This window comes from Archocentrus centrarchus, chromosome 22, assembly GCF_007364275.1.
Source record: "Archocentrus centrarchus isolate MPI-CPG fArcCen1 chromosome 22, fArcCen1, whole genome shotgun sequence".
NCBI lineage: Eukaryota > Metazoa > Chordata > Actinopteri > Cichliformes > Cichlidae > Archocentrus > Archocentrus centrarchus.
The window spans coordinates 18,711,009-18,738,557 of NC_044367.1; the positions used below are offsets into that span (position 1 = coordinate 18,711,009).

The 27,549-nt window shown below is 39.6% G+C and overlaps 1 protein-coding gene across 1 annotated transcript; it reads left to right on the plus strand.

Annotated features, from left to right (window-relative positions):
• Positions 1 to 132: 132 nt before the first annotated feature.
• slc7a14a (solute carrier family 7 member 14a) lies at positions 133 to 26,630 on the plus strand. The gene is made up of 10 exons (XM_030719256.1): positions 133 to 232; positions 12,380 to 12,906; positions 13,253 to 13,489; positions 16,193 to 16,410; positions 16,560 to 16,706; positions 18,612 to 18,820; positions 18,912 to 19,059; positions 19,921 to 20,416; positions 20,495 to 20,731; positions 21,681 to 26,630. The coding sequence occupies exons 2-10, from the start codon at positions 12,600 to 12,602 to the stop codon at positions 21,977 to 21,979; spliced, it is 2,298 nt and encodes a 765-aa protein (XP_030575116.1). The 5' UTR covers positions 133 to 232; positions 12,380 to 12,599; the 3' UTR covers positions 21,980 to 26,630.
• Positions 26,631 to 27,549: the final 919 nt, after the last annotated feature.

Consider the following 27,549-nt stretch of genomic DNA (forward strand, 5'->3'; position numbering starts at 1 on the left):
GGAACGATGATGCCCGGTCAGGAAATAAACCGGATGAATAATACACAGTGTCGGCGGTCACATGTCATGCAGCGGGCTCCTGAATGATTTAAAGCTTTTTACATCATCAGCCTCACCCTCCCTCCCGCTCTGTCTGCCGCTGATGCACCGCGCAGCCCGGAGATGCTGCTGCTGATGCTGGTGACCGACTGCAGCATCCGACATGAGTATCCACTAATCCGGCCGTGCCACGGTGAGTGTTTTTCCTCCGCTTTTTTCTGTTCTCTTACCATCTTGTTATCTTAAACTTGATCACCTTCCACCCTCCTCCCTCATTTATCACCTCCCCACCCCTCCTCTTCCCCCACCCTTTTTTGTTGTCTTCCTTTGTGCAGTTTTTTCTTTAGTGATGGCGCATTACAACGTGGCGGAAACCGTACGTTTTTCCTATAGGGAGTGTGTGATGATTTCGCGGAGTGGACGGAATTGTCAGTAAATCGTCCCGTCCTGTCACCTTAACGGTGAGCGTCTTTACGTGAGAAAAAAAGACCGGGGGGGGGGGGGGGGGGGGGGGTGTTAGAGTTTAGGGCGGGTATCGCTTCTCCCGGTGGACTAGAGCTGCAGGAGGCTACGCTTGGAGGGTCGAGAGGAGGACAGGTCAAGACAAGAGTGGCGTCTGGGACCCAAATGAAAGCGGGTGGGTCATTTAACTAAGAATATTTGCAGTTGAGACTGTATATGCGGTTATTGCCAAGCTGGACTGTTGGTGTGTAGGGGCTCAGTAGGTGTGTCAGAGAAAGAGGAGAGATGCCATAATAAGACTTAGGCTGTTGTCTTTGTGGTCAGGGCAGTAGAGGAAAAGACAGCTTTATCCATGTTATCCATGAAGAACTGAATCTGTAGCTTATGTTTACATTCTAGTTTTGTTTTGGAACATCTATCTATCTATCTATCTATCTATCTATCTATCTATCTATCTATCTATCTATCTATCTATCTATCTATCTATCTATCTATCTATCTATCTATCTATCTATCTATCTATCTATCTATCTAGTGAAACAAACTAGTGTGCTACTTGATTCATGTGTGTCTCTGAGGACAAGAGCACTAAAGCTTCAACCAGTTCAACTGGGCTAATCCCTAATGACATGGCCAGACCCCCCCCCCCCCCCCCCCCCCCCCCCGCCTGCTCTGTCATTTGCCATAGGGTCTTGTCTCCTTTTTTCTCTCCTTAATTCTTTTAAAAAGACACTTGTGGTGTTGTGCTGTCCATGGTGCTGAAAGCAGTTGCCTGCAGATGGCTGTCTGCTGCTGATGCTTGATGGCCCTGTCAACACTCAACAGGTGCTTTTTACTGTTGAAGTTGATTTCAGTTGTAACTCAGTCATTTTAAACAGACGTTGTGATTGCATGCAGGCACTCTGGGGTTTTCTCTGAAATGACATGTTCCCAACACAGAAGCAATTCATTTGCCAACATAGAATTATAAAATTTAAAAGACAGTATTGTTCAAAGCACAGTGGGCAATTAAAGGTACTACAAAATTATAGCTTCTTATCAGGCACTATTTTTATAGAATTTTAATGGAATTTTAAGTTTGAGATGATGCTCTGAATTTGTAGACATATCAATTAGTGAAAAACACCAGGAAAATTACCATACCATTTGAATATTAATACTTTATCACAGCTAATACCTTATAGTTTGAAACAGCAAATCTATGCAAGCTGGACATGCAGTGATCTTCAGGAATTCCTTGATTTTAATTCAAAAGCAGTCCGTCCAAACCAAATAAAAATGATGATGATTCTGATGATGATGGTTGGTGAAAACAACAATAAGAAGTGGAAGCAGAAGATTACATAACAGACCAATTTAGCAACTGCACTTTGTCTGTCTGCATATCCCTCACACACTCTGTCAAACAGCCCCCAAGAAATCCAGGTCTCACATTGGAGGATGGAGTCACATGTAGAGACACACCACCAGAGAAGCTTGAGGTGCAGTCATTCTTTGCTTAAGGGCACTCCAGCAGTAACTAGAGTGGGATGTCTGCCCCCCTCACCCCCTTTTTTTTCATTTCTTTTGCACTCGTTGAATATTATCATGTTGAATAGATGCTATTTTGAAATTGGCACTGAATTAACAGGATAAGGCAGAAGGCTTTTGTTGATGATATTTATTGAACATTTGCTTTCTTTAGCTGTCTTCAAAAATGAACTCCAGTGTCTGGAGAATCACATGTAGCACACAACAGGAGAGTGTCTGCCTCAGATGTGTTCTCATTACTGAAATAAAATGTTTAGAGGCAGGTTGAGTTTGCAGGTATACGGAGATAAAATGGTCTCTACCTGGCTCTGATTTTGCTGGACTATTGCCTTCATTAATCTCATGCCGATATAAATCGGCACAACAGAACATCACACAGATTTGTAGGGAGCTGGCATGTCAAAGACCACTTAATTACAATTGTGACTGCTTTGGACATGTACATTCTCATGCATATGTCAGATAATGTTTAGAGAAATTCATGGCTACAGTGAACATGTGATAATAGATTTTATTAGATATCAATAGTGGAGAGATGATAAAGGGAGGAAGGTAAAGGGGTTCCTTCAATGCAGTAATGTAGAAAGTTTAATAAATGTGTGAAATATTTTCAAATATAATACTTACTTTTTTGTCAACCTACCCTACCTAGCCGCCTGTGCTCTTCTAGTGAAAGCACTTTCTTGATGATGGCATGGACTTAGGGTCCCATTCATAAATTCGTATCATGTGTTGCAGTTTATCTGTCAGTTTAAACAAATCATACATAAATTAGCAATCCACTCTTAAAACTAGACTATGCAACATTTGTAACAATTAAACACAACTAACAAATGCTAAAATGTGGTGCAGTACAAGTATAACAGGATAACACACTTAGTAATATCAGCTGTCCTTTTTCTGTCTTTTGCAGGAGTGAGATAGCATAAGCTAGCTGTTCACAGCGAAACCCCTCAATCTGAATAAACAGGGGGTTTATATATTCATATAGATATTATATATTTTGTTTTAAATTTCAAAGCAATACTGTTTTGCTCCTATTCAAGGCTCAAAAGACACATATGAACTGTGTAGCTGCAGAGCTTATGAAATGCTACTGGCCTCTTATTCATTTTTATTAGCAATAATGGGTGCTGACTGGAGGGTTTTGAGTGTGTGCGCGATAGATACAAGACAGACACAAAAGGGAATTGATTTTTATTTTTAAAATGTTTATCTGCCTTCAGCACAAAAGATTTCTCATATCTTGCCAGATAGTTCCTTTAGAATAGAACATGAGCAGCATGGTGTTGCAGTGTTTAAAGTTTAGAACATAGCAAGAGAGTTTCCATGTTCTCCATGTGCTAGCATGGGTTTTCTTTGGGTACTTCAACTTCTAGCCACAGTCCAAAGACATTCATGTTAAGCTAATTTGTGATTCTAATTTGACCATAGGTGCACTTGTGAGCATGAATGGTTTTCTGTTTCTGTGTGCTGGTGACCTGTCCGGGGTGTGCCCCACCTTTTGCCCAGTGACAATTGGGATAGGCGCCACCCTCCTGCAACCCTGAATTGGATAAGTGCTTAAAAAATGGATGGATTGATTCTTTAGAATAGGTGCTGTACTCATTCCTATAACATAAACTCAAACACACAATCATAAGCTGTTATATTTATGAATGGCTGACTGGTCTCCATCACCCTTTCTCTATGAGATGCTCCTCAGCACTGACGTCAGTGAATCTGCTTGCGCATAAAGGCTAATGTAATCAGAACCTCACACACACATACACACAGGAACACATTGCATCCTCTCCTTTGTGTCCAGAGAACGAACACGCATACACCTCAGGTTAAGTCCTCTCAACAAGCACTAAAAGAGAACAAGAGGAAGAGACAAATATAGAGGCAGGTAGAAAGAGACAACACAAAAAGACTGGAAGGCCAGTATGTTATCTGATCTCTGTTATAATTTGTGATTTGTGGACTTAGAAGCAGATTTCCTTAAAAAATAGTCTTTTTCTACTTTTCCTTTCACAGTCTTCACTTGTAATTTTGAGAAATGATTATAACGAGTCACACAAAGCTAAAAGCTGCCACTTAAGCATATGTTTCTAAGCCACAGAAAAAACTTTACTAAAAAAAACAGATGATGATTATGGCAGGGTGATGCAGTTTTGTAATTTGTATAAAAAAACAAATCTGCATTCATTGACGTATTTGCCACTTTCGGAAGCAACAACAATCTCTTCCACTCAAGGTTTGCCTTAGTTTCCAAAAATAATTGGCTCCCATCATTTTAAAAATCAATAAAATAGTTAACCAAGGCAGTCTGTTCCACTGACAAATACAGATGATCATTTTGCAGATGTACAAAGTAGCTTCAATCTGTGGAATTGGTTGTGTAGGAATGATTGCACATCTCTTGGGCTCTGTCCTATTTATGCCCCGAACAGTCCTATTTCTTCTCATTTTCCCCTCATTTCAGTGTTGCCCAGGGTATATTGGAAAACAGCAACAAGAAACAGTTAACTAGCCTAATATTTGCCTCTTTACATCACATGGACAACAGTGGCATAACACGGGAATATAAAGATATAAAGAACTGTGAAAACTAGTCCCATATTAGAAAACAATATTAGAACAATGCTACCAGAAATGTGCTTCTCAACATGAGGTATTGATTTTATTAACTAAATGTTCATCACTGTTACAGGAACAGGTCAGAGTACAATGGATTAGTTCTCTCAGTGATTGAATGAATTAAACTTGATCATTAGTTAACAGCTCATAAAAGCATTGTTACTTTCTGCCATTTCACTGACGCAAATTTGTTTGGCTCAGTTTTTCTTGCTTTTCTACAATTTCAACTCAGTCACGCCTCAAGAATCACGTTGGTTTCTTCAAAACTGTCACTGTAGATCATTAAGGCAAGTCACAAAAAACAGAAAGCACAGACCATTCAGTCTTTTTTGAAATTATTTGGCATGAAGTTGTCAAATTTCAAAACAGAGCTTCTAGTCATTAAGAAAATGATATTTCCAGATTGTCATTCTTAATGATTAAAACAGAAAGAAAACGAAAAAGAAAAATATATATTTTTTATATACATCAGTCCAACCATCACTGAATTAAATGTCAGACTGTAACACATCTGCACTGAAAAACTTCATTTATTGCACTTGAATGCAGCAGGAGACAATGAAACATATTTTTCACAAACAAGGAAATGGGAAAAAAGCACAGGCTTCAAATCTGGCAATGTCTGGTGTGCTAACTTTAAAAGGCAAAGTTGTTTTTCCACTAATAAAATGTTTGGTCAATCACTAGAGATCAGTTGATCCATTTGGTTTCCATGGGAAAGTACTCTAAGGCTTTGCTCTGAGAGGAGTCAGAGAAAAAGAAACAAAGACTGCCAGAGAGCGAAGCGGATGAAATACACCTGGGAATGCAGAACGAGTGAAGGTGGAATCGAAATATAAAAGACTGTCAACTGGGAGAGGACTGTTTCGACATGGTGAGCATTGCAGAGAACAGGCGCTACATTCATTTACTTGCAAGTGTTATAAGATGACAAACAATTCTCTGCACTGTCAGAGCAAAAATAGGAATATATGAGAAAGGAAGTGGGGAGGTTAGGGGGGATTGTGGTAAAGGTTTGGTCTATGACAGATGCATTGTCAGTGATATAAAAATCTGACTGAGGAACTACAGAACAACAATCCTGCCCACAGTGGGGAGAGGGATTAGCAAATTGGATATATAATGACAATGAGGAGTGAGGAAAAAACATCATTTGGCCACCACAGGCAGTATTTCCTTTCCCCTTATCTCTGAGTGTTACCAGCATTTCATGGTTTTGGAGTTATTTGTCAAAGAATTACTCAGCAGGGTATGCCTGAAGTCTGTCACCAGAATCAACAAGCCAGGTTTAGGGCCTGGAATAAAACCTAGTCTCAGACTTAAAGTCCTCAGTTGAAGTTTATACATTAAGGGAGCCTGCAACCGGGGTAAGTTCCTGAGCATTTCAGATGGCTCTGTTGTTTCTTTAGGGCTTTAGGACACATCGACAGAGATGTCATTGATATGGCTGGTTAAGCACAGAGCCAGAGGGAATGACAGCACTGTTTTTTTTATTTATCTTGCAGTGTGGAGGCAGATCCATTTTGCTTTAAGCTTCAGGCCCCCACCGTGCTGCATTAGGGGAAGATAGATGAGGATGCAGCATTCCAAACTGTGAGTGGAGCAGACTGGCTGACAGGTCAGTCATGTAGAGCAATTGGTCTGTACCTCTAGACCTCTAGCAGATTCCACTCTGAAAACTTTTCATAGATAGCCATGATATGCCTTTAGTGGACTGACAAATGCTGCATTTCTTCCCTCTGTTTACTAATTTCTTGGAAATCTAGAATATGCTTCAAGAGGCTTGAGGTTAATGGTCAAAATTTAAAGTGATTCAGAGCCATCTGCAAGCCAGAATACAGTCCAATTAGTCAGTTAAAGAGTAAACCGGTGAGACAGCCAACTAATGGATTCTCTACCAAGACATTTTGGACAATTTCATGCTCCCAACTGATTCTCTCTACTCAATATGAGCCGAGATTCCAGTAACCTGGATAATAAATACATTACCTGGATGACTTTAGCCATTCTTTCTTTATACAGTGCATCAATTTGGACTTATTTAAAGAAAATCTCTGCCCAGTCTGCACTTGGACCCAGTTTTTTTCTGAATCTTAATTAAGTTTCAGAACCGTCTTCTACAGGCATACTGTTTATTTACACTGTGTGGTGAGCCCATTTCAAGTTCCAAGGCTACACAGTCTGTCGTAATTCTATCTTGTGTTCCATTTAATTATATCATTTTTTGTGAATGAATTTGCATGTTCAAAAGCACAAGAAAATGGTGAATGGGAGTTTATTTGTAGTTCTGGAACAGAAAAGCTCAGTAAGTGATTCTTATCTGAATTACATCTTAGACTTGACTATGTTGGACTCAGTGATGTATTTCTATTAACACACAATACAACATGTCCACTTTTAATACACTTCCAAGTATGCATGAGTGCTTAACGTCTATAAAATGCCATATAAAACATGTGATAACAGCATGAACAAATACAGATACACTGTAATGGCACATAAAATAATTTTTTTCTTTACACCTTTGCCCGAGCTAGTTTTGCCCTGTAGCTAAGTAAAGAGACATTTCTCATGTGCCTCCATCTGCCTGAAATAAATGGCAGATTGGCAATTAAAGATAAGCTAAAAATTTAATTAGTACATGTCACTTCAACAAACATGGTTGGATCAGCCTTCCTCCTCTACTGTCCGACCTCTACTGGCCTCCAGTGATTAAATCTCAAAGGGCCCCAAAAACATATAGTTTAATGCAGGATCTTCTTTCTGTGAGACAACATTGCTAACCACCGCATCAGTTTATTATATTATTATAAGCCAGTTTATTTGCTCTCCATAAAGTTTTAGTCAGTTTAGATTAAGATATAATTACAATTACTGTAATGAATGCACAGTTTTTGTTCCCTTTGCTCATGAATTGAGCATATTGGCATGTTGGGTCTATTGTATACTCATTGTTTATCATTTAGGTTATTTGATATTAGGTAAAAGAAAGAATCTTTGATCTATGAGCATAGTCCTGTTCCATGAAACTGACAGAAACATCAGAGTTCATGTATACAATAAAAATCACCCTTTGGTGGAGCAGGGATAGGTAGAGTGTGACTGATGTGTCAGACAATGTAATCAACTCAGCAGGCGGCAATTTCTCTTTTATGTCAGATTCATTAGTTTGTCAGATAGGGGACACTCAGCCAGTCAACCAAGGGACTAAATCGGCCGCATTGCCACCAAAGTCAACCATGCAGATTAGGACTTCCACTTTAAAACCATTTAGCTGCTGCTGATATTTGTTGAACCTGGTGAGTGGGTCATGGTTTTTCTAGCACAATAATTTTGCTATCAGGTGATTGACCTAAAAGAACATATGAAAAATAGAGTTGGTTCATATACTGTAGACCAGAATATATTTAATAATAATGTCTACCTAAATGGAATTTGCTGTGATTGAATGAGTGGGTATTTGCTATTAGTCATAGTGATTGATAGTAATACATTATTGTGTTCATAACTGGATGAGGCTCTAAGGACCTGAGGTGTAACACTCTCCAGAGGCTAGCCTCATAACTCTTAATACTGAGAGGCCTAACAGAGTTATACACGTACACACATGAATTATGCATAATAATACTTTCTCTTTTACATAAGCTCTGTCTGTCTTTGTATCTGTCTGTCAGGCTATCTAATAAAATATAGTTTACCATGCTTTCATGCTACTGTTTGCTAGTTGTCACCAAAAAAAAAATACATAAACAAACTAAACTAAACTAAACTAAACTAAACTAAACTAAACTAAACTAAACTAAACTAAACTAAACTAAACTAAACTAAACTAAACTAAACTAAACTAAACTAAACAACACTATATTGTCAAAAGTATTCACTCACTCATCCAAGTCATTGAATTCAGGTGTTCACTTCCATGGCCACAGGTATATAAAACCAAGCACCTAGGCATGCAAACTGCTTTTACAAATATTTGTGTAAGAATGGGATGCTCTCAGGAGTTCCGTGAATTCCAGCATGGTATCATGATAAGATGCCACCTGTGCAACAAGTCCAGCTGTGAAATTTCCTCACTACTAAATATTCCAGTCAACTGTTAGTGGGATTATAACAAAGTGGGAAAGACAGCAACTGAGCCACGAAGTGGTAGGCCACATGAAGTGACAGAGCGGGGTCAGCGGACACGACACAGAGTGTGTGATAAAACGGAAAAGAAACTTACAAAAAAAAAATTTCTAATTTCCCTGACTCAGGTATTATAACAAAAAATCCTTCCTGCTCTGTCTGCAGGCTATGAGAATGGGGCCAGGGCAGCTTGACAGGTCTAATTTTCGTGCAGGCCGGGGCCATGCGTTGCAGGCTGGTTGCCACATTGGTGTTGAGTCAATTAGACGAGCTCTCAACTTTATTAAACCACAGCAGCTCTTACTGTAAAGGCAATGAGAGCTCAATCAGGTTATTCATCCAGTTAATTCAGACACAGGCAGGGGCGGACGCAGAAACAAGCTTAGTCATGGCTGATTAGACACAAGTATAGATGTTCTGACAGCTCTCTTATCTAGAGAGGAAACACACTAATGTTAAGATGCTAGAGGTGGCTGTGGTGATTATGATGACAAGGATTTAACTATTGATCTTTATACAGCAGCACAAATGGGTGTTTGTTTAAGCGTATAAAATTATAGAACAGGAAAGAAGAAGCGTCTAGTTCAAAAATCCATTACACTGTGAAGCAGTTCCTCTCATGCTGGGAGATGACAGCAGTTCTTTTAGCTCTTTGTGTTGTGCAGTAGATTACATACATGTTCATTTTTCAATGTTTCTTTCTCTTGCAATTCAGTGGCACAAGTAATTTGATTGACTGCATGGCAAGATGTTGAAATAATAGGCATAAATATGAAATATATCACATGCACCCACACTCTATTAAATAATTTAGTAGCCACTGTCGCCATGGGCATTTTAGTTTCTGCACTGTACTCAGTAGAACAACATCGCCTGTCTCTGTTAGGGGTCTGTGCATGTGTTGCTGATGTGTACCACCTTCTACATACGCCGAGTGTGATATACGTAGCAAATTATTAATGCTGAGATTACCTTTTACCTCTGACAAACATTTTTTCTTTTTATGCTGTGATGATGCACTAATCACTAATGGAGGAGCTATTAGGTTTTCATTATAAAGGGTGATCCTTGTTATTTGCCACCTGACTTCAAACTGTCATTGATCCACTCTTCATACTGCCTGCTAGAAAATAGTTGGGTGTGTTTATAAACCATAAAAGGTAACACAGAGAACATCAGTGTGACACTTTGTCACAGTCGCCTCTGCTTAAGCCTTAAATGCTTCTAGAATAACCTTCAACCCAGGGAGATCTATTAGTAAACTGAAGTCACTTTTCCAGAGCAGATGGAACACCTGCTGCCGCGGTGCTTTGTGCAGCTCTGTTTTGTTGATCTGCAGAACGACTGTTCAAATAGCTCGCACTCAGCGCAGGACAGGTGGTGGTCATCATCAATGAAAACTGGCCTGGAATATTCAATTGAGCAGATGTTCTGAAAAAAAAAGACTGCTTGCATGATCTGATTTAAGATATGGAATGATGAAAGGTTGTGTGTTTGTGTGTACTATGGTACACATGAAATGGAACATATTTCTTTCCAATCTGCCACTTTTTTGATGTTTTTGAAATTGCCTGAATGTGATTGGATTCATGCATAGGTATCATAGTTTCAAATTTAAGCTGTTAAGGTCTTGTCTGCACACTCATCATAGACACACACACATGCACACATACACACACACAAACACACATTGATTGACAAAGCTGAGCTGGATGATCAAGGCTTGGGGCACTAATGAAACCAGATTTGCTGTTTTTCAGTCTGCTCATCCTCCTCATCCTTTTCTCCTAATCTGTTCATCTTCTTCTGTGTTCTGCGCGCATGCACGCACATGCACACTCACTTAAGTCTTATAACAATAGGGTAAAAGCCTTCAGTTTCTATGAGTATCATCAGGTTGTTAGTCCAGAGAATGTGTCATACCACTCACTTGTGATTTCAGTCAGCTACATTTTTATATAAAACACCAGTGGCAATGGAATAAAGGAGTCTTTTTATAGTTTCCTGCAATGATTGGGAAACATTTCATAGTTTTCTGCCCGTAGAGCAATAAAAAATTTTTTGGAATGTGCGTGTTTGCAAATACAGAATAGAAACAGAATTTGGTCTGCATGCTCAGGAATTATAACTCTGCTGATTAGATGCACTTATATGTGCATTAGGCAACTGGTTAGGACTGGAAATTTGTGAATTTAATTTGTGAAGGTTTCTGCACGTCATTTATTGCTACAAACCCTCAGGATGCCTCTCTCTCTTTTGTGAGAGTTTAAGAGGTACCGCCCCACCCAGAGCTAACCATCATGCTCAAATTGAATCACCTTTTGAGCTTTCTATACTGCTGCACGTAATACACCCACTAAGTGCAGTGACAATAGCAGCCCCACTCTACTCTGGTTAAACGGCTGTAATTGCAGTCATAATTTGAGTGGCTTATGTTATAGTTGAGGGTGTGCGGTGTGCACTGTGTGCTGAATGTGAGTGTGTGTTTGTTCAGTAACTTCCATTTGTTGTTCAAAGTAGATGAATGGTGAGGGTTAGTTCATTGCTGTTAAGAGAGACCGAGGTGGACTCTCCTACAATTGATGACTGTAATAGCTCTCTTTTCAACAGCGTCTCTAATCTGCTGCTCACACAGCATTGCCAACACAGTTTAAACGTTGTAGAAAAGCCACTAGAATGTGAAAATGTTTTATTGCTGTTAAGTAACAGACATTTTTAGAATTGTGCAAGGGCTTGTTTAGCTAATAGTTTAACTGTATGTATTTAGCAATGTGTGTCTTTTATCCAGTGGCTTTTTACATTGGAGCAGCACTATTAATTTACACTGTTGCATAAGAATTATTCAGATAATTAGTACTTATAGTGCAGGGGAAAGAAAAGAAACAGCTCTTGTGATTGTTATGGCATTGCATGTAATATTTTTAAAGAAGCATGGAACGCACTGCTGAGCTTGTTTTAGGTAGTTCATACTGTGGGTCAGTTTGAAGTAATGTAGCATATAATATGGCATAATTACATAAAAACCCATAATTTAACATAATAGTAATACATTAAACTTTCAGACAGATTACTTTTTTTTCAGTTTAAGTAACCCACAATGGACTGGGTACAGAGTTAATGTTTTTAAGCAGTGTGTGTTATTAGCTATAAATAAATATGTTAAAGTTAAGACTTCACTCTGAATTGTCATGGAATGACATTATAAATATGTAGTATATGTGGATCGATGTAGCTGAAGTTACAGTGCCACTGATTCTACATTTATGCATCAGTAAACGTTACACAAGAAGTTTTGTTGAGGTTTAATATTGCTTGCTCTTCTCCTTACAAACAAAAGAAAATGTCATTAGTGACCGTGCTGTCACTAATGAGGCTTGCTACTATAGCAACATGGCTATGGGGAGAGGATTACTAATTAGCTGTTTCCTCATTCAAATACATACACCTCATTTATGAACAAACTTGTACTACATTTCCACTTTTGGACTGATATGTCTCGGCACGTGTACTCAAAAATAAGCACTGTGTCAGACAAATAATAGAAGACAATGTGCTGTGAAATGTTGCAAAAATAAATTATCCCTTCTTTGTCTTTTAGATTGCTTTCTCTCTCACAATGTGGGGAAAAACTGACATGGCATTCTACTGAGCCGGAAAACAGAGGCGTGAACAACGAGACAAAATCAGATCTTCTTCTGGATTAGGAATAATTCCTCTTCCTACGTGCTCTGTGCATTGTCTTGAAGAAATCAGTCATAGAACTTGAGGGAAAACATCAGTGAAACAGTATCTTCTGCTATTCCTCATTGGCTGTCAGTATGAGTGGTCTGGTAGGGAAGTTAGATCCTCGCAGGATACAGTGGGGGTCGACATGGAACACCTTTGCATCCCGTGTTCTGAGAACCAAGCCTGTGGAGTCCATGTTAGATTCAGCCATGTCGGGCACAAGCTCACATGGAACCAGGCTGGCCCGAGTTTTGTCTACGGTGGACCTGGTATCGCTGGGTGTGGGCAGCTGCGTCGGGACAGGGATGTATGTGGTCTCGGGACTGGTTGCCAAGGAAATGGCTGGTCCTGGGGTCATTGTTTCCTTCATTATTGCTGCTGTTGCCTCCATACTCTCAGGTGAGACTAGAGCTATGCACATACATACATAGACTTATGTATACAAGCCATCTTTGCTCACATAAACACCAGGGGGACTATAGCCAGAGCATAAATGTTACTGTCCTTTTCATTACCATTAAACTGAAGAGATTTATTTGAAAAGCCTTTTAATAACTATGCAATTATTACAAGGGCAAAAACATTATACAGAAAAGGCTAAAATAGGCTCACGAGATAGTAAAATAGTTACTTTAATGCTCCTATCAATAGTTTACATTCAGCCTTTCACTCTAGTGATAATGCAGTCAAATCACTGGTATGTTTCTGTGTTTATAATATACTCCTCTCCCCGTCTCTCCCACAGGAGTATGCTACGCAGAGTTTGGCGTCCGCGTGCCTAAGACCACAGGTTCGGCCTACACATACAGCTACGTGACTGTGGGGGAGTGTGTGGCTTTTTTCATCGGCTGGAACTTAATTCTGGAATATCTGATTGGCACAGCAGCGGGGGCGTCAGCGCTCAGCAGCATGGCGGACTCACTGGCCAATCACAGCATCAGCAACTTTATGATTTCACACATTGGGGCACTCCACGGCTTGGGTAAGTGGTACAAGGATGCAGTCTTATGACAGCTTTAATATTTTTTCTCTGTTTCTTATATTTCCAGGATTGGAAGTACAGTGTAAAATATTGCAGGTTTACTATGTATGCTTTTTTCAGTTTCAGTGTTACATTCGCAGTGTTTTAGGGAACTCATTTTAAAATTCAGCAGCCAAAATGCTTCCCGGATATGATTTGCAGGCACATTTTTAATTTAATTTTACTGCATTAAGAACTGGGGCATTTCATTTAGATTCTACAGATTATCAGCAATCAGCTACAGTTGGTTCTTTTTTGGGTCAAATGTCAAAAAGGTCTTAGGCAGCTCTGCTCTTTTCATGTAGCTGTAAAAGACAAATACTTCCCGCTTGAGAAGCTTGATCCCACTTTCTCATGGGTTAAATGGCTGTTGAGCAAATCTGTTTTCTCAAAGAAGCAGATTTAAACAAATAAATTATCTCAGAAACCATCCATACAATTTCCCCCCCATGCTGCTTATGTTGGAAGTCATGCTATTATGGAAAGTAAAAGTAGGCACACCATCTTGAATTTTATGCAACACAGTTTTCCATAATCTTTTACCATGAGGAGGATGCCTGCTTATCTGGTACAGTGCTCTATCTGATGTATGTACCAGCTGTGTGTCTATCTGGCTGACACTGCCTCATCAGTTTCTTCCTGTTGGCCTGTGAAAAAGTGGTCACATGACACGCTTCATGGCCAGCTGTTCCACACCAAGAGGGAAAGCTGATGTTTCCTTTTCCTGCTGGAGAAAAATGATTGTTTCTCCACACCCCAGAGAAAATGTGAAATGAAAACTAAAATATATCACATTTATTTCCAAATACACACAGGCTGGGTTCTTGTGGAACATGTGCATTTGAAAATGAGCTGTTAACTGTTTCTGACTAACTGGGTGGGGTGGAGTGCATCTAATTTAGAAATGCAGTACATCACTATAAATGACAGCTTATCTGACAAAAATAGTTCTGTTGATGTGCCAAATATAACGGTGTTTCCAACTTCCAAGTCCAGTTTTTAAATAAAACCATGTCTTTGGGTATTTTATTGGGCCATTGGGTGATAGCCCAGTGAACTGCATAGTCATTGCAATACACTGTCTGTATCATGGCTTTCATTGTGAAGTCAAACTAGAACATCTTTATGAGAGTGGCTGAAATAACAAACTAGACAGATGTGGTCAGAAGTTTACATGAACTCACCATGGGCATGAATGCCATGCTAATTTGGGGCTTTTCCCTGTTCCCAGGGTGGAATGATTGTACAGCATATATCTATTACGATTAAAAATCCAAGAACTGGGTGTACAAGTTAGAATTTATTTTGGATTTTCTGTAATTCACACAGGGGTCCAAAGTACATGGTCAAGGTTCTACAAAGTATTTTGACTTCACAAATGCCAAGGCCTGTTAATATCTGGTTTGTGACCATTATTGACTACAACCAATAGTTTCTCTTTGCAGCATAAAAATTATTTGCTTGATAGCACTTGTTGGATTGACCAATACTCAGAACAAAGGGAACGTCCAAGGAACTCAATGAAGATTTAAGAAAGTAAGTTATAGATTTACACAAGTTGGCTGGTCTCTTGGAACAATTTCCAAACAACTGCAGATTCCAGGATTATCCGTTTAAACCACCAAGGCTTGAGCCTGCCATGAATTGGAAACTGCTGGAATACCAGTGTCACTATCCACAGTGAAGTCAGTTTTACATCACTGTAGACTGAGAGAGTGCCAACCAAGAAAGAAGCCCCTGTTCCAAAATCAAAACCTTCAAACTCAAATGAAATTTGCAGCTAGCCATATGAACAAGCCAAACGTCTTCCGGAGAAATGTTTATGGTCTGACGAGACCAAGACTGAGCTGTCTGGCCACAATGACAAGAGATATGTTTGGAGGAGTGAGACTTTCAAAACTAAGAACACTGTACCAGCAGTCAAGCATGGTGGTGGTAGCGTCATGCTCTGTATTGCTGCCATTGGTATTGGTACATTGCACAAAATGGATGGAATAATGAAGAAGAAAGACTACCTCCAAATTCTTCAATTTTGCCTCAAATTAATAGTTAGATGGTTGAAACTTGGATACAAAGGGTTTTCTGACAGGATAATGATCCCAAACAGACATCAAAACTGGTTTGAAAGCAGGCTAACATTAAGCTCCTTCAACTTTCTAAGAGATATTTAACCAAATATTGTTGGAGTGCTTGTATATGTTTGAATTTGGATGTATAATTTTGATCTTGTGTTATTAAAGTCATTAAAGAAGTATGCTCTACAAACATTCAACTCTGGAAAAAGAACAGTTCAAAAAAAACTATATTTAGTTAAATTGACTGACAGAGATTTAGTGATAACACTAAGTAATTATGAAAAAAAGTTGTTTTTTTTTCCTAGTTGCATCTGACCAAATGTGAGGATTTGCTACTTTTTCTTATTGTAATATCACAGAATTCTGGACTGGGTTGATATCAGGCAAAATAAGCAATTTAAAATCATTACTCTGAGAAACCTGCATAACTGTGATAGGCTTTTTCTGTCAATTTAGGATTTTCTTGACACAATAACAAAGGAGTTACTCAAATCAATAGCTCATTTTATTCCAAACATGCAGGAAAATGATGTATTTATCCTCACTACCAATCTTTCTGTCTATTCAAGCGTGCGTGTTTCCTTTCCAGGTAAAGGAGAGCAGTCCTACCCAGACCTGCTGGCGCTGCTGATAGCATTGCTGGTGACAGTGATAGTGGCTTTAGGAGTGAAGAACTCTGTTGGTTTCAACAACGCACTGAACGTCATCAACCTTATAGTGTGGGTGTTCATGATGATCGCTGGGCTGTTCTTTGTCAACGGGGAGAACTGGGACGAGGGGAGATTTCTGCCCTTTGGCTGGTCAGGGGTATGCAGGCAAATGCATACACACACTTACATAATATTATTTTTTTTAAAAAGGCAAAGAAAAACAAAAAACACCCATCAAACGGGTATATCTGCTGTTCGGTTGTTTTCTTTAGGAAATCCATCAGCTCTGTTTCCTCTGTGTTGCAGGTGATGCAGGGTGCAGCCACCTGTTTCTATGCCTTTATCGGATTTGACATCATTGCTACAACAGGAGAGGAGGCCAAGAGTCCCAACACCTCCATCCCCTATGCTATCACTGCCTCACTCATCACCTGCCTCACTGCCTATGTCTCTGTGAGTTAGCTTTTACAACACATTGCATGAACAAACATGAGCGCGCTACTCTATATTTCTATAATTAAGAAGTGAACAAATGTAGTCTTGTTCTTCACAGTATTACTGCAGCACACTCATTAGTCAATTTGAATATCTGTCATGGGATTAACATCAGTTGTGGGAAAGACAATAAACTAGAACGACAGTTTCTTTTACTTACACATTTTGAAGCACATTACAAAAGAAGGGCAACACACTTTCATTTGTGTTATGGTCATTTTCCTTGCTCTATTTTGTGAAATGAAAATGTCAGTATAAAGTTAAAAAATTGATCATTTGTCATTGTTCATGTGCTCACATTCAGCTTTAGCTTCAGCTGTCAGCTCTCCCCCAAATGTTGACAAGTTTCCAAAAGAAAGATGGAATGATTAAATATGAAGGTGCTGTATTTCAGCTGTGTGGGCGTGTATCTAATCTCTGATCTTCACTTATACAGCTCGAACAGCCTTCCAGATTACCTAATGTGTGCTGGATGGTTGTTGCTATGGGTGCTGTGTAACGGCAGCCTATCAGATATGAGAAGTTTTTCAGCACTTTGTGGGGCAAAGATTGCATCAACTTCAAAACCACGAGTGCTTCTTTTTGAAATCCTTGTCTCTCTCTTTCCCAGTCACATCTCTTCCTCCACATCATCTCTCTCCTGTGCTCCAAAATGTATTTCTCAGCCTCTCTTAATCTCCATCATTCTTTGATCTCACTCACTGCAGGCATCTTGGAATAACGTTTCTGCTCCTGTGAGGATCCTCTTGTTGCTGCTGTTCAATTTTCAAAAATCTGCTTAAACTCATTACCTGTCACATCTTTGTTTTTTCTGGTGCCTTTGGTTTTGCAGTACATTTGCAGTACTTTGAAAGAGTTTTCAAGACAAACTTCTACTGTATATGCTTGTTTTTCTGAATTTCTGGGCTCTTCATTCAGTGTTAGTGCTGACGGTGTTTATCCTTACACAACTCTCAAATCTCTGCTCTTCAGTTTAGGTCACTGCAGTGAGCAGTGGGGGAGAGAATTATGCTGATTATTGTTTTTGGGAAATCCTTTGCTCTGGAGATTGGTGATATGAATTTGCCAACTAAACTGATAGTGAGCCAAAGGGGACACTGAAGGATGCATTTTGGGAACAGATTTGTGCTCTCAAACAAATATGATATTTTAGACTTCCCTTTCGTCTAGTTTAGCCTCCTTTTGACTGGTTCACACACACACACTGTCAGCCAATTTTTTTGCATAAACTGAATGAAAGGTTAAAGAGCACCAGGTTACTGTGGGGGAAACTAATCTCACTAACTTCCTTCCTGTAAGGGATTAGTGCCTTTTATTATCATTATTATTACTCCCCTTCTGTAATCTGTTGATGCAAATCTATCTGATTAGCAGCACAGCATTTGTGACAGATGGCCCTGCATGATATCACACATCGGATGCAGGGACACACATATTGAGAGAGAGAAAGGCACTAGCAGTGACCATTTTGCATGTGATGCAACATGCAGTGTGCTGAGCATATTAGCTGACCAAAACTAAGCTGTGAGGATGTAGCTCAACATTTTTTTAGTATCTAGGGCCTAAATGTTTATGTGACTATAGGATCTGCAGAGTTATTCTGATCAGACTGAGAAAAGAGTCCAATTAGTCTCTGTTCTGCAGCATCGTCAAGTTCTTCATGAGTTGTTTCTTTGTTCTTCTTGTGGTTGTGTGGGTGTCTGTTTAATACACTATAATTCTGGCAGCAAAAAATGCAATAATTCAGCTTTTCAACACTGATATTAGAGTTTTTCTATATTTGAACAAATTTCATGATGAGATTTTGTTTTAATGTTGAGAACTGTAATAATAATCAACACTATGTTTGTGTTTTCCTTCCAGGTTTCTGTGATATTGACACTGATGGTACCGTACAATGAAATTGATGCAGATGCACCACTGATGGAGATGTTTGCCATGCATGGCTGTATGTTCGCAAAGTATATTGTGGCAGTAGGCTCTATAGCCGGACTAACTGTATCCCTCCTGGGGTCGCTGTTCCCCATGCCCAGGGTCATCTATGCCATGGCAGGGGATGGCCTGCTGTTTAAGTTAGTTCACACAGTGCTTGCAACTTTGTTTATATATCAATCTAAATGATGTCTGCACCTGAGTCTCAGCCCACTCATCTTTGTTGTATAGGTTCCTGGCCCATGTGTCTTCCTACACAGAGACCCCTGTTGTAGCCTGTGTGGTTTCAGGCTTTCTGGCTTCCTTGCTGTCCCTTCTGGTCAGCCTTAGAGACCTCATAGAGATGATGTCCATAGGAACACTTTTGGCCTATACGCTGGTGAGTGGTGGGTAATAAAAATGGAAACATGTACATCATGATGCTTTCTCACAGTATTACTGTACTTAGCTAAATTTATTATATCTCAGTAAACCCCTTGAGATGTATTTAAGGAGGTCCAAACAAACGTGCTTGCAACAAATGCTGAACAGAACAGTACAAAAGAGTAATCTCACCGTGTTACAGAGCTCAATTCTTGGTGTTTTGTAACCAGGGGGCATCTATAATCCAGCAACAATTGTTTTATTTACAGTACATGAACCAAGTGAAGATGTGTTGCTTAGCGTTCATCATAAGTCCAAGACATTTGCAGTGAACAGAACAGAGTTTTTCTTATTCATAAATAAGTATGCATTCAGATTTGACAAAGAAAGCACTGCTCTTTCAAGGAGCTATGAAATATTGCATGCAGCAACAGATGTCTTGTTATGAAAAAATAATTTCTCCAGTGCACAATTTGTGTATAACAGGAGAGCTGTGTATGTACATAGACAGCAGGTCTTAGCAGAGTTGATAATATCAACAAGGCATGTGGGCATGATTCTCAGGTTGTAAAGGTTGCCTTCTACCCATGATTGCATGCTACTTGTCAGATGGTAACCCGTTAACTAAGATAATAATGAGTCACAGATTCATGAACCAGTCAGAACTAACACAAACTTCAAATTTTTGGTAATTACATCAGAAATGACATAAAATAAATGTTTGTAAAACCTGCATGAGCTGTTTGCTTTGGAGCAAAACATCCACACATTTCTTGTGGGATGGGAATATCACTACTGAAGAAAGAAATGGTTTTGGTGATGGAGCACCTCTCTTTCTGTTTATAAGTGACACAGTATGCTTCCTCGTGTTTTGCAGGTGAGTCTCTGTGTGCTTCTGTTACGCTACCAACCCGAGGGCGACATCCACGGCTTTGTGAACTTTCTCTCTGAGGAGCAGAATAAAAAAAGGAAGGAAGGCGTTCTGGCTGAGTGTGAGAAAGACGCCTGCTCACCAACCAGTGAGGCGGATGACTATGGCGGTCTGCCCACTAACACCTGTGGGGCCAAAAACCTGCCTTCGCTGGGTGACAATGAGATGCTGATTGGCAAACCAGATAAAAACGCATACACTGCCAGTCACCCTAACTATGGTACAGTGGATATGACCACAGGTATTGAAGCAGAAGAATCAGAAGGTGGGATGTCCCGGCGGTTAAAGAAGCTGATTGGACCACGTTACTATACCTTGAGGATCCGATTGGGCCTCCCGGGAAAGATGGACAGACCAACTCCAACCACGGGGAAAACTGTCACTGTGTGTGTGCTGCTGCTTTTTGTCTTCATCTTTGCTTTCTGCTCCTTCATCATTTTTGGTGAGAACAAGTTTACAAACTCACACTCATATCTGCACAATTCAAGCATATATTAATTATTTCTTTCCTTCCTTTCAGGAGCAAGCACTATTGGGGAGGGTCGCTGGTGGGCCTTGCTGCTATTAATCTTCTTCATCCTTGTCATTGCCCTGTTGATTGTCATCATTCTCCAGCAGCCAGAGAACCCTAAGCGGCTTCCCTACATGGCGCCCTGTGTGCCCTTTGTACCTGCTTCAGCCATGCTGGTCAATATCTACCTCATGCTCAAACTATCTGCAATCACCTGGATAAGATTTTCAATCTGGTGCCTCGTGGGTAAGTAAATGATGATTTATTTTGCATAACAGACCATGTTTTGATTTTAAAGGTGAAATATGCTTGTTTAAAACATTCAGAAGGAGACGAACAAGTATCACTTTTATTCAGTCATTTCTATATTCTATACTATTTCTATGTAGTAGTGTCTGGCAATAGTTCACATGAACAAAGGTTGCTCCCATCTCAAAGTTATTAAGTTATTCTACACATTGGCTCACAAAAGTTGATGCTTATTGCAACAACTGAGTAATTAAAAATTATTAATTTTATATTTACTATTATAATGAATTAAGCATAGAGTGTGTCTCACTTACTTGTTTGTTTTTGTGTGGAAGAACTGGGAAGTCTACTTATATCCTGCCTCAGTTGTATTTATCTGATCAATATTTGTCTTGCCTTTATAATCCTGCTATTTCATGGGATTTTCTTTTAAGTGTATATATAAAAAACAAAGTTCTTGATGATCAGAATGTTTGATTTGGCAAAGATTTTATGCCAGGTGCCTTCCTGATGCAACCCTCTCAATTTATCCAGGCTTAGGACCAGCTCTAGGAGTACAGAGTTGGGAGCAGGTAGAAGAGAACCTGGAAAGGTGGAGGTATGCGCTGGAGAGAAGAGTAGGAGCAAGACAGAATACATGTGTATGAATGAGAGGAATACAGGTGTAACAGTGAAGCCACAAAGAGCAGAAGTAGTGAAGGTGGATGAGTTTAAATTACTGGGGTCAACCATCCAAAGCAACTTTTTTCAACTCTATGAGTAGGATTGTCAAGCTCTTCTGACTCAGAGTGGGATGAATTATTTTTAAGTTGAGAGATTTTACTATTTTTCTCTATTTTTTTAAATTTTTATTTAAGCTTCTAAAATCATGCCCAAAAGTCTAATAAACATTATCTACTGGATTATGTATGTATGAAAAAACAAATCACATGTTCTGTTCTTGTAGGTGTGCTCATCTACTTTGGCTATGGCATGTGGAACAGTACTCTGGAAATCACAGCTAGAGAGAATGAAGTGCATGCTTCCACCTACCAACGCTACGATCAAGGTGTTGACGAAGGGTTCTGTGGCTTCGACGATGATTTCTACCCGCCTACCACTGACACCTGGGGTGCACCAGAGGGAGGATCGGGGCTGACCTCGCCTCCGGTGGCTAAACCTGAAAGTGATGGGATGCCATCAAAAGGTGGAGGCAGAACCATTGCCAATCATGGCCTTGCAGAGGAGGATCCAATGGATTTCTAAGGGGACTGACTCTGTGTTACCCTGAATGTACTGCCTTGTCTGCTGCCTGGGGGAAGATAGGGGACAAATATATGAGTGCACGAATGATTGTGTGTGTGTCTGTGTGTGTGCATGCCACTGTGTGTGTGTGTGTGTGTGTGCATTTGTTTGTGTGTCCAACTCTTGGGCTAGATTGTTTGTTGGCAGGGGAACTGCTTTTCTTTCACTTTACTCCATCGTGCCTGGCTCCCCCGCTTCCACTGAAATTTAGATGTTAAGGTCATGAGTGTCTTGACTCATTTGCTTGTTATTCACTCACTGGAATCCACATGCCACACAAAGAAAGGCCAGACAGAAAAGTGCGGATGTAACAAGAGATAAAATATGTTCGCTGCTCTCTGAACCAAAAGACAATGTCTGTTAAGCAATTTTTTTTTTAAATGGTTTATTTCTCAGAATTTTGAGATATGAGAGGAGAAGGCAATGAGATGAATCAGCACACCTCTTCCTGTTTTAACAGACAGGCAGGAAAGCTAGATGACAAATGACTTCCTGTGGACAGGTCTGGCTTTCTCCTTTCATTTTTAATTTTCAACAGGCAAAAAAGGGGCCACACATGCCCTCAAAAACATTATTTTCTCACTTTAAGCATTCCCTCTGACTCCAAACATCTAACCCAAGCGATTCTGAAGTGGATTTGGGAAAGGGTGTTGATGTTTTCTGTCACAATTACTTGGACTTTGCTTGCAATAGTGCCTTCATCTACTGTATGTGTATGTGAGTTTCTGATTATGTCAGTTTTCTACTTTAATTTTGCCTGTGTGTGTGTGTGTGTGTGTGTGTGTGTGTGTGTGTGTGTGTGTGTGTGTGTGTGTGTGTGTGTGTGTGTGTGTGAGGGTGTACTGTATGTACACACATGGGTTCTCATATTTGTGTTTATATGAAGTGTGTTCTTCAGATTGTTTTACTCTGTATGTATAGATGTTTTTTTCCCCACTCTTCCCCAGCATGAAGCTCAACGTGAATCCACTTGCAACAAATCAGCTCATGCTGCAGTGTAACACATGCAAATTACTGTATCTGAAAAGAGGAGAGAGTAGAGTATATAAAAGAAGGAGAGAATGGCCTGAATCCTAACTGACAACCACTAGGGTTACTGTGAAGAATGTCATATTTTCTCTTGATTTTTTTTTCTTTATGTATGACAAATCTTTATGAGGTTCTTGATGTTTACCAGGGCCAGGACAAAAATTATTTAAAGTTCTTTTTTTTTTCTTTAGAGCAAGGATCTTTCATTGTTTTTGCTTTTTTTTTTTTTCTTACTCAAATCAAATGAAATCTAATCCCCCTTTATATTCTCCTTTTTCTCTTTGCTTTTTCTCCAATTCCTTCTTCTTCTTTGTATTTTATATGGTCTATATCCACAATTCCTTTCTTCTTCCAAGCCAATGGTACCTTCCTCTATCTGCCTCCTCACTCTCCTCTTGATAGCCATCAGGCCATGTCATCCACGATAAGCCACAAGTGATAGAGCCAGGATTGGTTTTCAGTCAGGATTTGTAACAGCAATCTGTTCATGGCCTGTCGATCTATTAGCTCCTGTTTCACTTAAGGGTGTCTGCTATCACTTTTTTGATTTGTCACTGGAGCATTAACTGCACTCCCTGTGGTCCTGCTCCAACATAGGCTCAAGCTGACATGAGTGTGCCTCCCTTTTGCCCCTGCTGCTTCATTTTTAATGCATGTAGCCAGTGCTGGAGTCTCACTTTTTACATGGTACCTACATTGCTGGGGCGCTCCAAAGAGGTTGTGAAAATCAGTCAAATCAGATCATGAGCCTGTGTGGCTGAATATGTAGGACAAGTAAGCTACAGCTGCCGAGGTTAGGGGTTTGGTTTCATAATAAGTATGTACTGCAAGGCAAGTTTATCAGTAAAGAATTTTCAAACAAGAGAATACAAAGTACTTTGCGTTGAAGGCGTTGTGCAATTTATCCTTTTGTGGCACAGTAACCAATTTTGGCATTAACCAACTAGCACTGTTTTGTTGTTATGTTAAGGGTGGGGGGTGCTTCTACTATATAGCTGCTGCTGCTGCTGCTGCTGCTGCTGTTTGCCCTGATTGTCCTTCTTGTACCTTTTCCTTGTGCCCCCTGTTGCTGCATCAGTCCCTTCCCGGGAAGCCTTATTAGTCCAATGCACTAAATCTAAGGATGCCACGCTAAACCCCCACCTTACCTCTGCTCCCTTCACAACCATCCACATTAAAAAATCAAAACAGACAAAAAACAAAAACAAGAAACTGCAAAAAAAAAAAACCCCAAAAAAAACAGCTTATTGTATAAACAGGCCCTTGGGTGATGTCCAGTAAAGCGATTTTCATACCAATTACAAAACACTTCAGTATCGCAGAGATTCATGCTCATATTGAATGATTCTGCAGTTTGCCACTGCAGGGGGCAGTGTGCTGTGCAGTAGAGTGGAAATTCAGAGAGTTGAGATTTAAGTGATTTGGGTGCTTGTTGAGTTTGAAGGCTGTCTGAATTTTAGGCAGAAGCTGGAGCACTCACACCAACCAGTGCCATAGTTGAGAATAAGAGCACCAAGGTTATGTCCTTTGTAACTTTTATGGAAATGTGACTGGGTTATTGACTTGGGGGGGTGGTCATATTTTATGACCACAACATTGCATTGAACCACACTGCAGGTTCCAGGCATGGATGTTAGATGAACCGATATTTTATTGCTGTTTTGGCACCCAAACAATGTTATGAAGTTTTGCAGAACTGTCCAATATAAACATTATGCTCAGTGATCCAGTTGGAAAAGCATTTGCACATTAACTCTTACACACATCTAAACGTATATATTCATTTTGTACTTTTCAGCCAAAATTCCTTACCCACCCAGATCTCTTTCTAACTCAGCTAAAAGAATCCAATGGTTTTGCATTCATAGCTCAGCCAAAAACAAAGAAAACAAATTCAGGCGATGCCATGCCTCTGACACTGGACTGTACAGTCAACTTTCTATATTATCTGATCTGTCTGTATGTATTAAGACTGTGTGAATGCATGTACTGTATGTGTGTGCGATGTGCGTTTGTGGTCCACGCCTGCGCCTCAGTGTGATCGTCTGGTGAATGTGTAGCATGCTCTCGTGCACGAGGCCCAGACTATACATGTTGTACTTGCATGTGGTGACTGATTGCAATGACATGTAATAGAACACTAAACCAAACCAAATGCAGGCTTAATTCTTATACCTGGGAATGCTGGCCTCTCTGCTATAGAAGGACTTGACAGATGTTTAACAACTGAACGGGGTTAAAAAAAAACACACACACACACACACCATCCAACAGGATGATACTGTGCATTTGTTGCACTCTGCTGCATTTTCTATTCTGATAGAAACTGAGAATTTTCCTTTATAACTCAATACTATGAGAATGAGGAATAAATTCTATGAGCTAAAAGAATATTATACATGAGATTCAGTTCAAATTGCATATTCTTTCCCTCAGTAATCTCCTCGCCCAGGTATGAGAACCAGGACTCTATTTGAAAAAGAAGGAGAACATGTAGCAAACACACTGATGTGGGCTGCTCTTCTCACATCCTTCCTCAAGCACTTATAATATGCCTACTTCCTCTTTGTCCATCTTCTCAACCACAACCTCTGCAAGCCAAAGTCCACAATCTTTGTTTACTTTTCACATACAGAAGACTGTAGTTTCTTCAGAGTGAGAACTTGAGATAAAACAGAGCTAACATTTTTTTTCTGCTCTTCTAATACTGTAAGCTACTTTATCACAAGCAGACCAGATTTTCTTTACCACGGTGACTTCGGTCATTGGTATAAAGGATACTTTCTGAATTTTTGCTAGTATTTTGTTAATATTTGAAGTATTATTCTAGACTCCAGTGCATTTGTCCAGTAATGACATGATGCAGTGAAAAGTACAACACTGTAGGAGGAGTGAACTCAAAGAAAGGTATTTTTCTACAGCTGTTTCCCATCCACAGGCCCTCGGGTTGGTGTGCACAGCAGAGCTGGGTGGAGTTATCGGTCTTCACTTTCTGTGTTTTTGTTTAATCACAAGGAGGCCTGGGAGAAACTGCTAAAATATATTTTTAAGAACTGTATCTCTCCAGAATGAAAAGGCTAATTTATAAACTTTAATCCTTTACTTTGAAGGGTTTAAAATGTTGTTCAAGACGTCAATAGGACTGTAGATGGTTTAGGAGTAAGAGCACTAACCGACAGCACGCAGAAACTATTTTAATACAATGATAAATGCTAAACTACACACAAAATCAAAGATTGCCTCTATTGCTTTTAAAGTTAGCTACTATTTGTTTATTTAGTCTTGGAGAAGGTGTGCCATGTTCTTCCTGTGCTCTGTGTTCACTGTTGCCAAGTGTCCAGTTAGTGTGTGTTAGACTTGTTGAGATTGGCTTCTCTTGCAACAGCAAATTTGATTCCTTTTCACTTCTGTATATGTTGGCACAAAGCTGTATAATGTAGTTGTTTTTATTTTTTGTTTTGTTTTTTTTTTTAAAAGGTTTCTTCCATATGTGTGGTAATTTTGCTCCTGGGTGCACTGTTTTTGCTGAGTTGTTGATATTGCTTCCATGCAACAATGAAAGCTATTTATTGCAAATACAAAACAGTGGCTCGCTCATTTATTCACATTTATTTAATGCACATACATACACAGGTGTTTTCCATGTTTTAATCTTAGTTAGCTCTCAGTTAGTTTAATGTCAGCTCAGAATAAATTGCAGGTTCTTGCTCTTGCAGGTGCAGCTTTCATGTCTGCGTCAAAGCAGCCTCTGACCCCTGTATGACCTCTGTACCTCACATGCACCATCTCTGATCACTCCTATGCTGTTTAACTATTTCACTGTTTTGAGATCTCCCTACATTATCCCTAAAACACCAGCAGATTCCTGTCTCTGCAGGAACCTGGGCAAATGTTTTGGCAACACAAACAGTCCTTGTGGCAGTGTCAAGGCCCCTCTTTAACTCTGTCACCACTCTGATAAAAACTGTACAACTTCAAGCTTCCCTAAAAATGACCATTTCCTTGATTTGACCCACAGTATTGGATCTAAAATCCGTCTCAACAAATGTGGGTGAAATCTGACCCAGAACTGCCTCAGTGCACAAATATTTGTAGCATCTGTATAACAGCATAAAAATTTTTTTTAACATATTTTAACTTCTGTGTGTTATCAGTCACTTTAAAAAAAAAGTAAGCAAATTTCAGTCTAAAAGAATGACATTTAGGTTATTTTTACTGCTGTCAGATTTTGAAATGGGTCAAATTTGCCTTGAACAGTATGCGAGGGTTAAATGTATTTAAAATATACTATTTATAGCATCTTACAGAATAAAATACAGTTGGGCACACTCTACAACTGTGAGAAGAAACTGTGAGAAATCCATTACATAACAGGCAGAAAATAACAATGAAACACCCCCATCAGCAGTGCAGATTCAGTAAACTGCAACTCAACTATGTTGTGGTTAGGGGACTTCACTATTGCTCTATTACACTATTTGCGTCTCCTTTCCTATAATCTG

Coding starts and splice junctions, on each gene's coding strand:
- slc7a14a (XM_030719256.1), top strand. CDS start 12,600: ATGAGTGGTCTGGTAGGGAAGTTAGATCCTCGCAGGATACAGTGGGGG. Junction 12,907..13,252: donor TGTTGCCTCCATACTCTCAG/GTGAGACTAGAG, acceptor TCTCTCCCACAG/GAGTATGCTACGCAGAGTTT. Junction 16,707..18,611: donor GCCTCACTGCCTATGTCTCT/GTGAGTTAGCTT, acceptor TTTTCCTTCCAG/GTTTCTGTGATATTGACACT.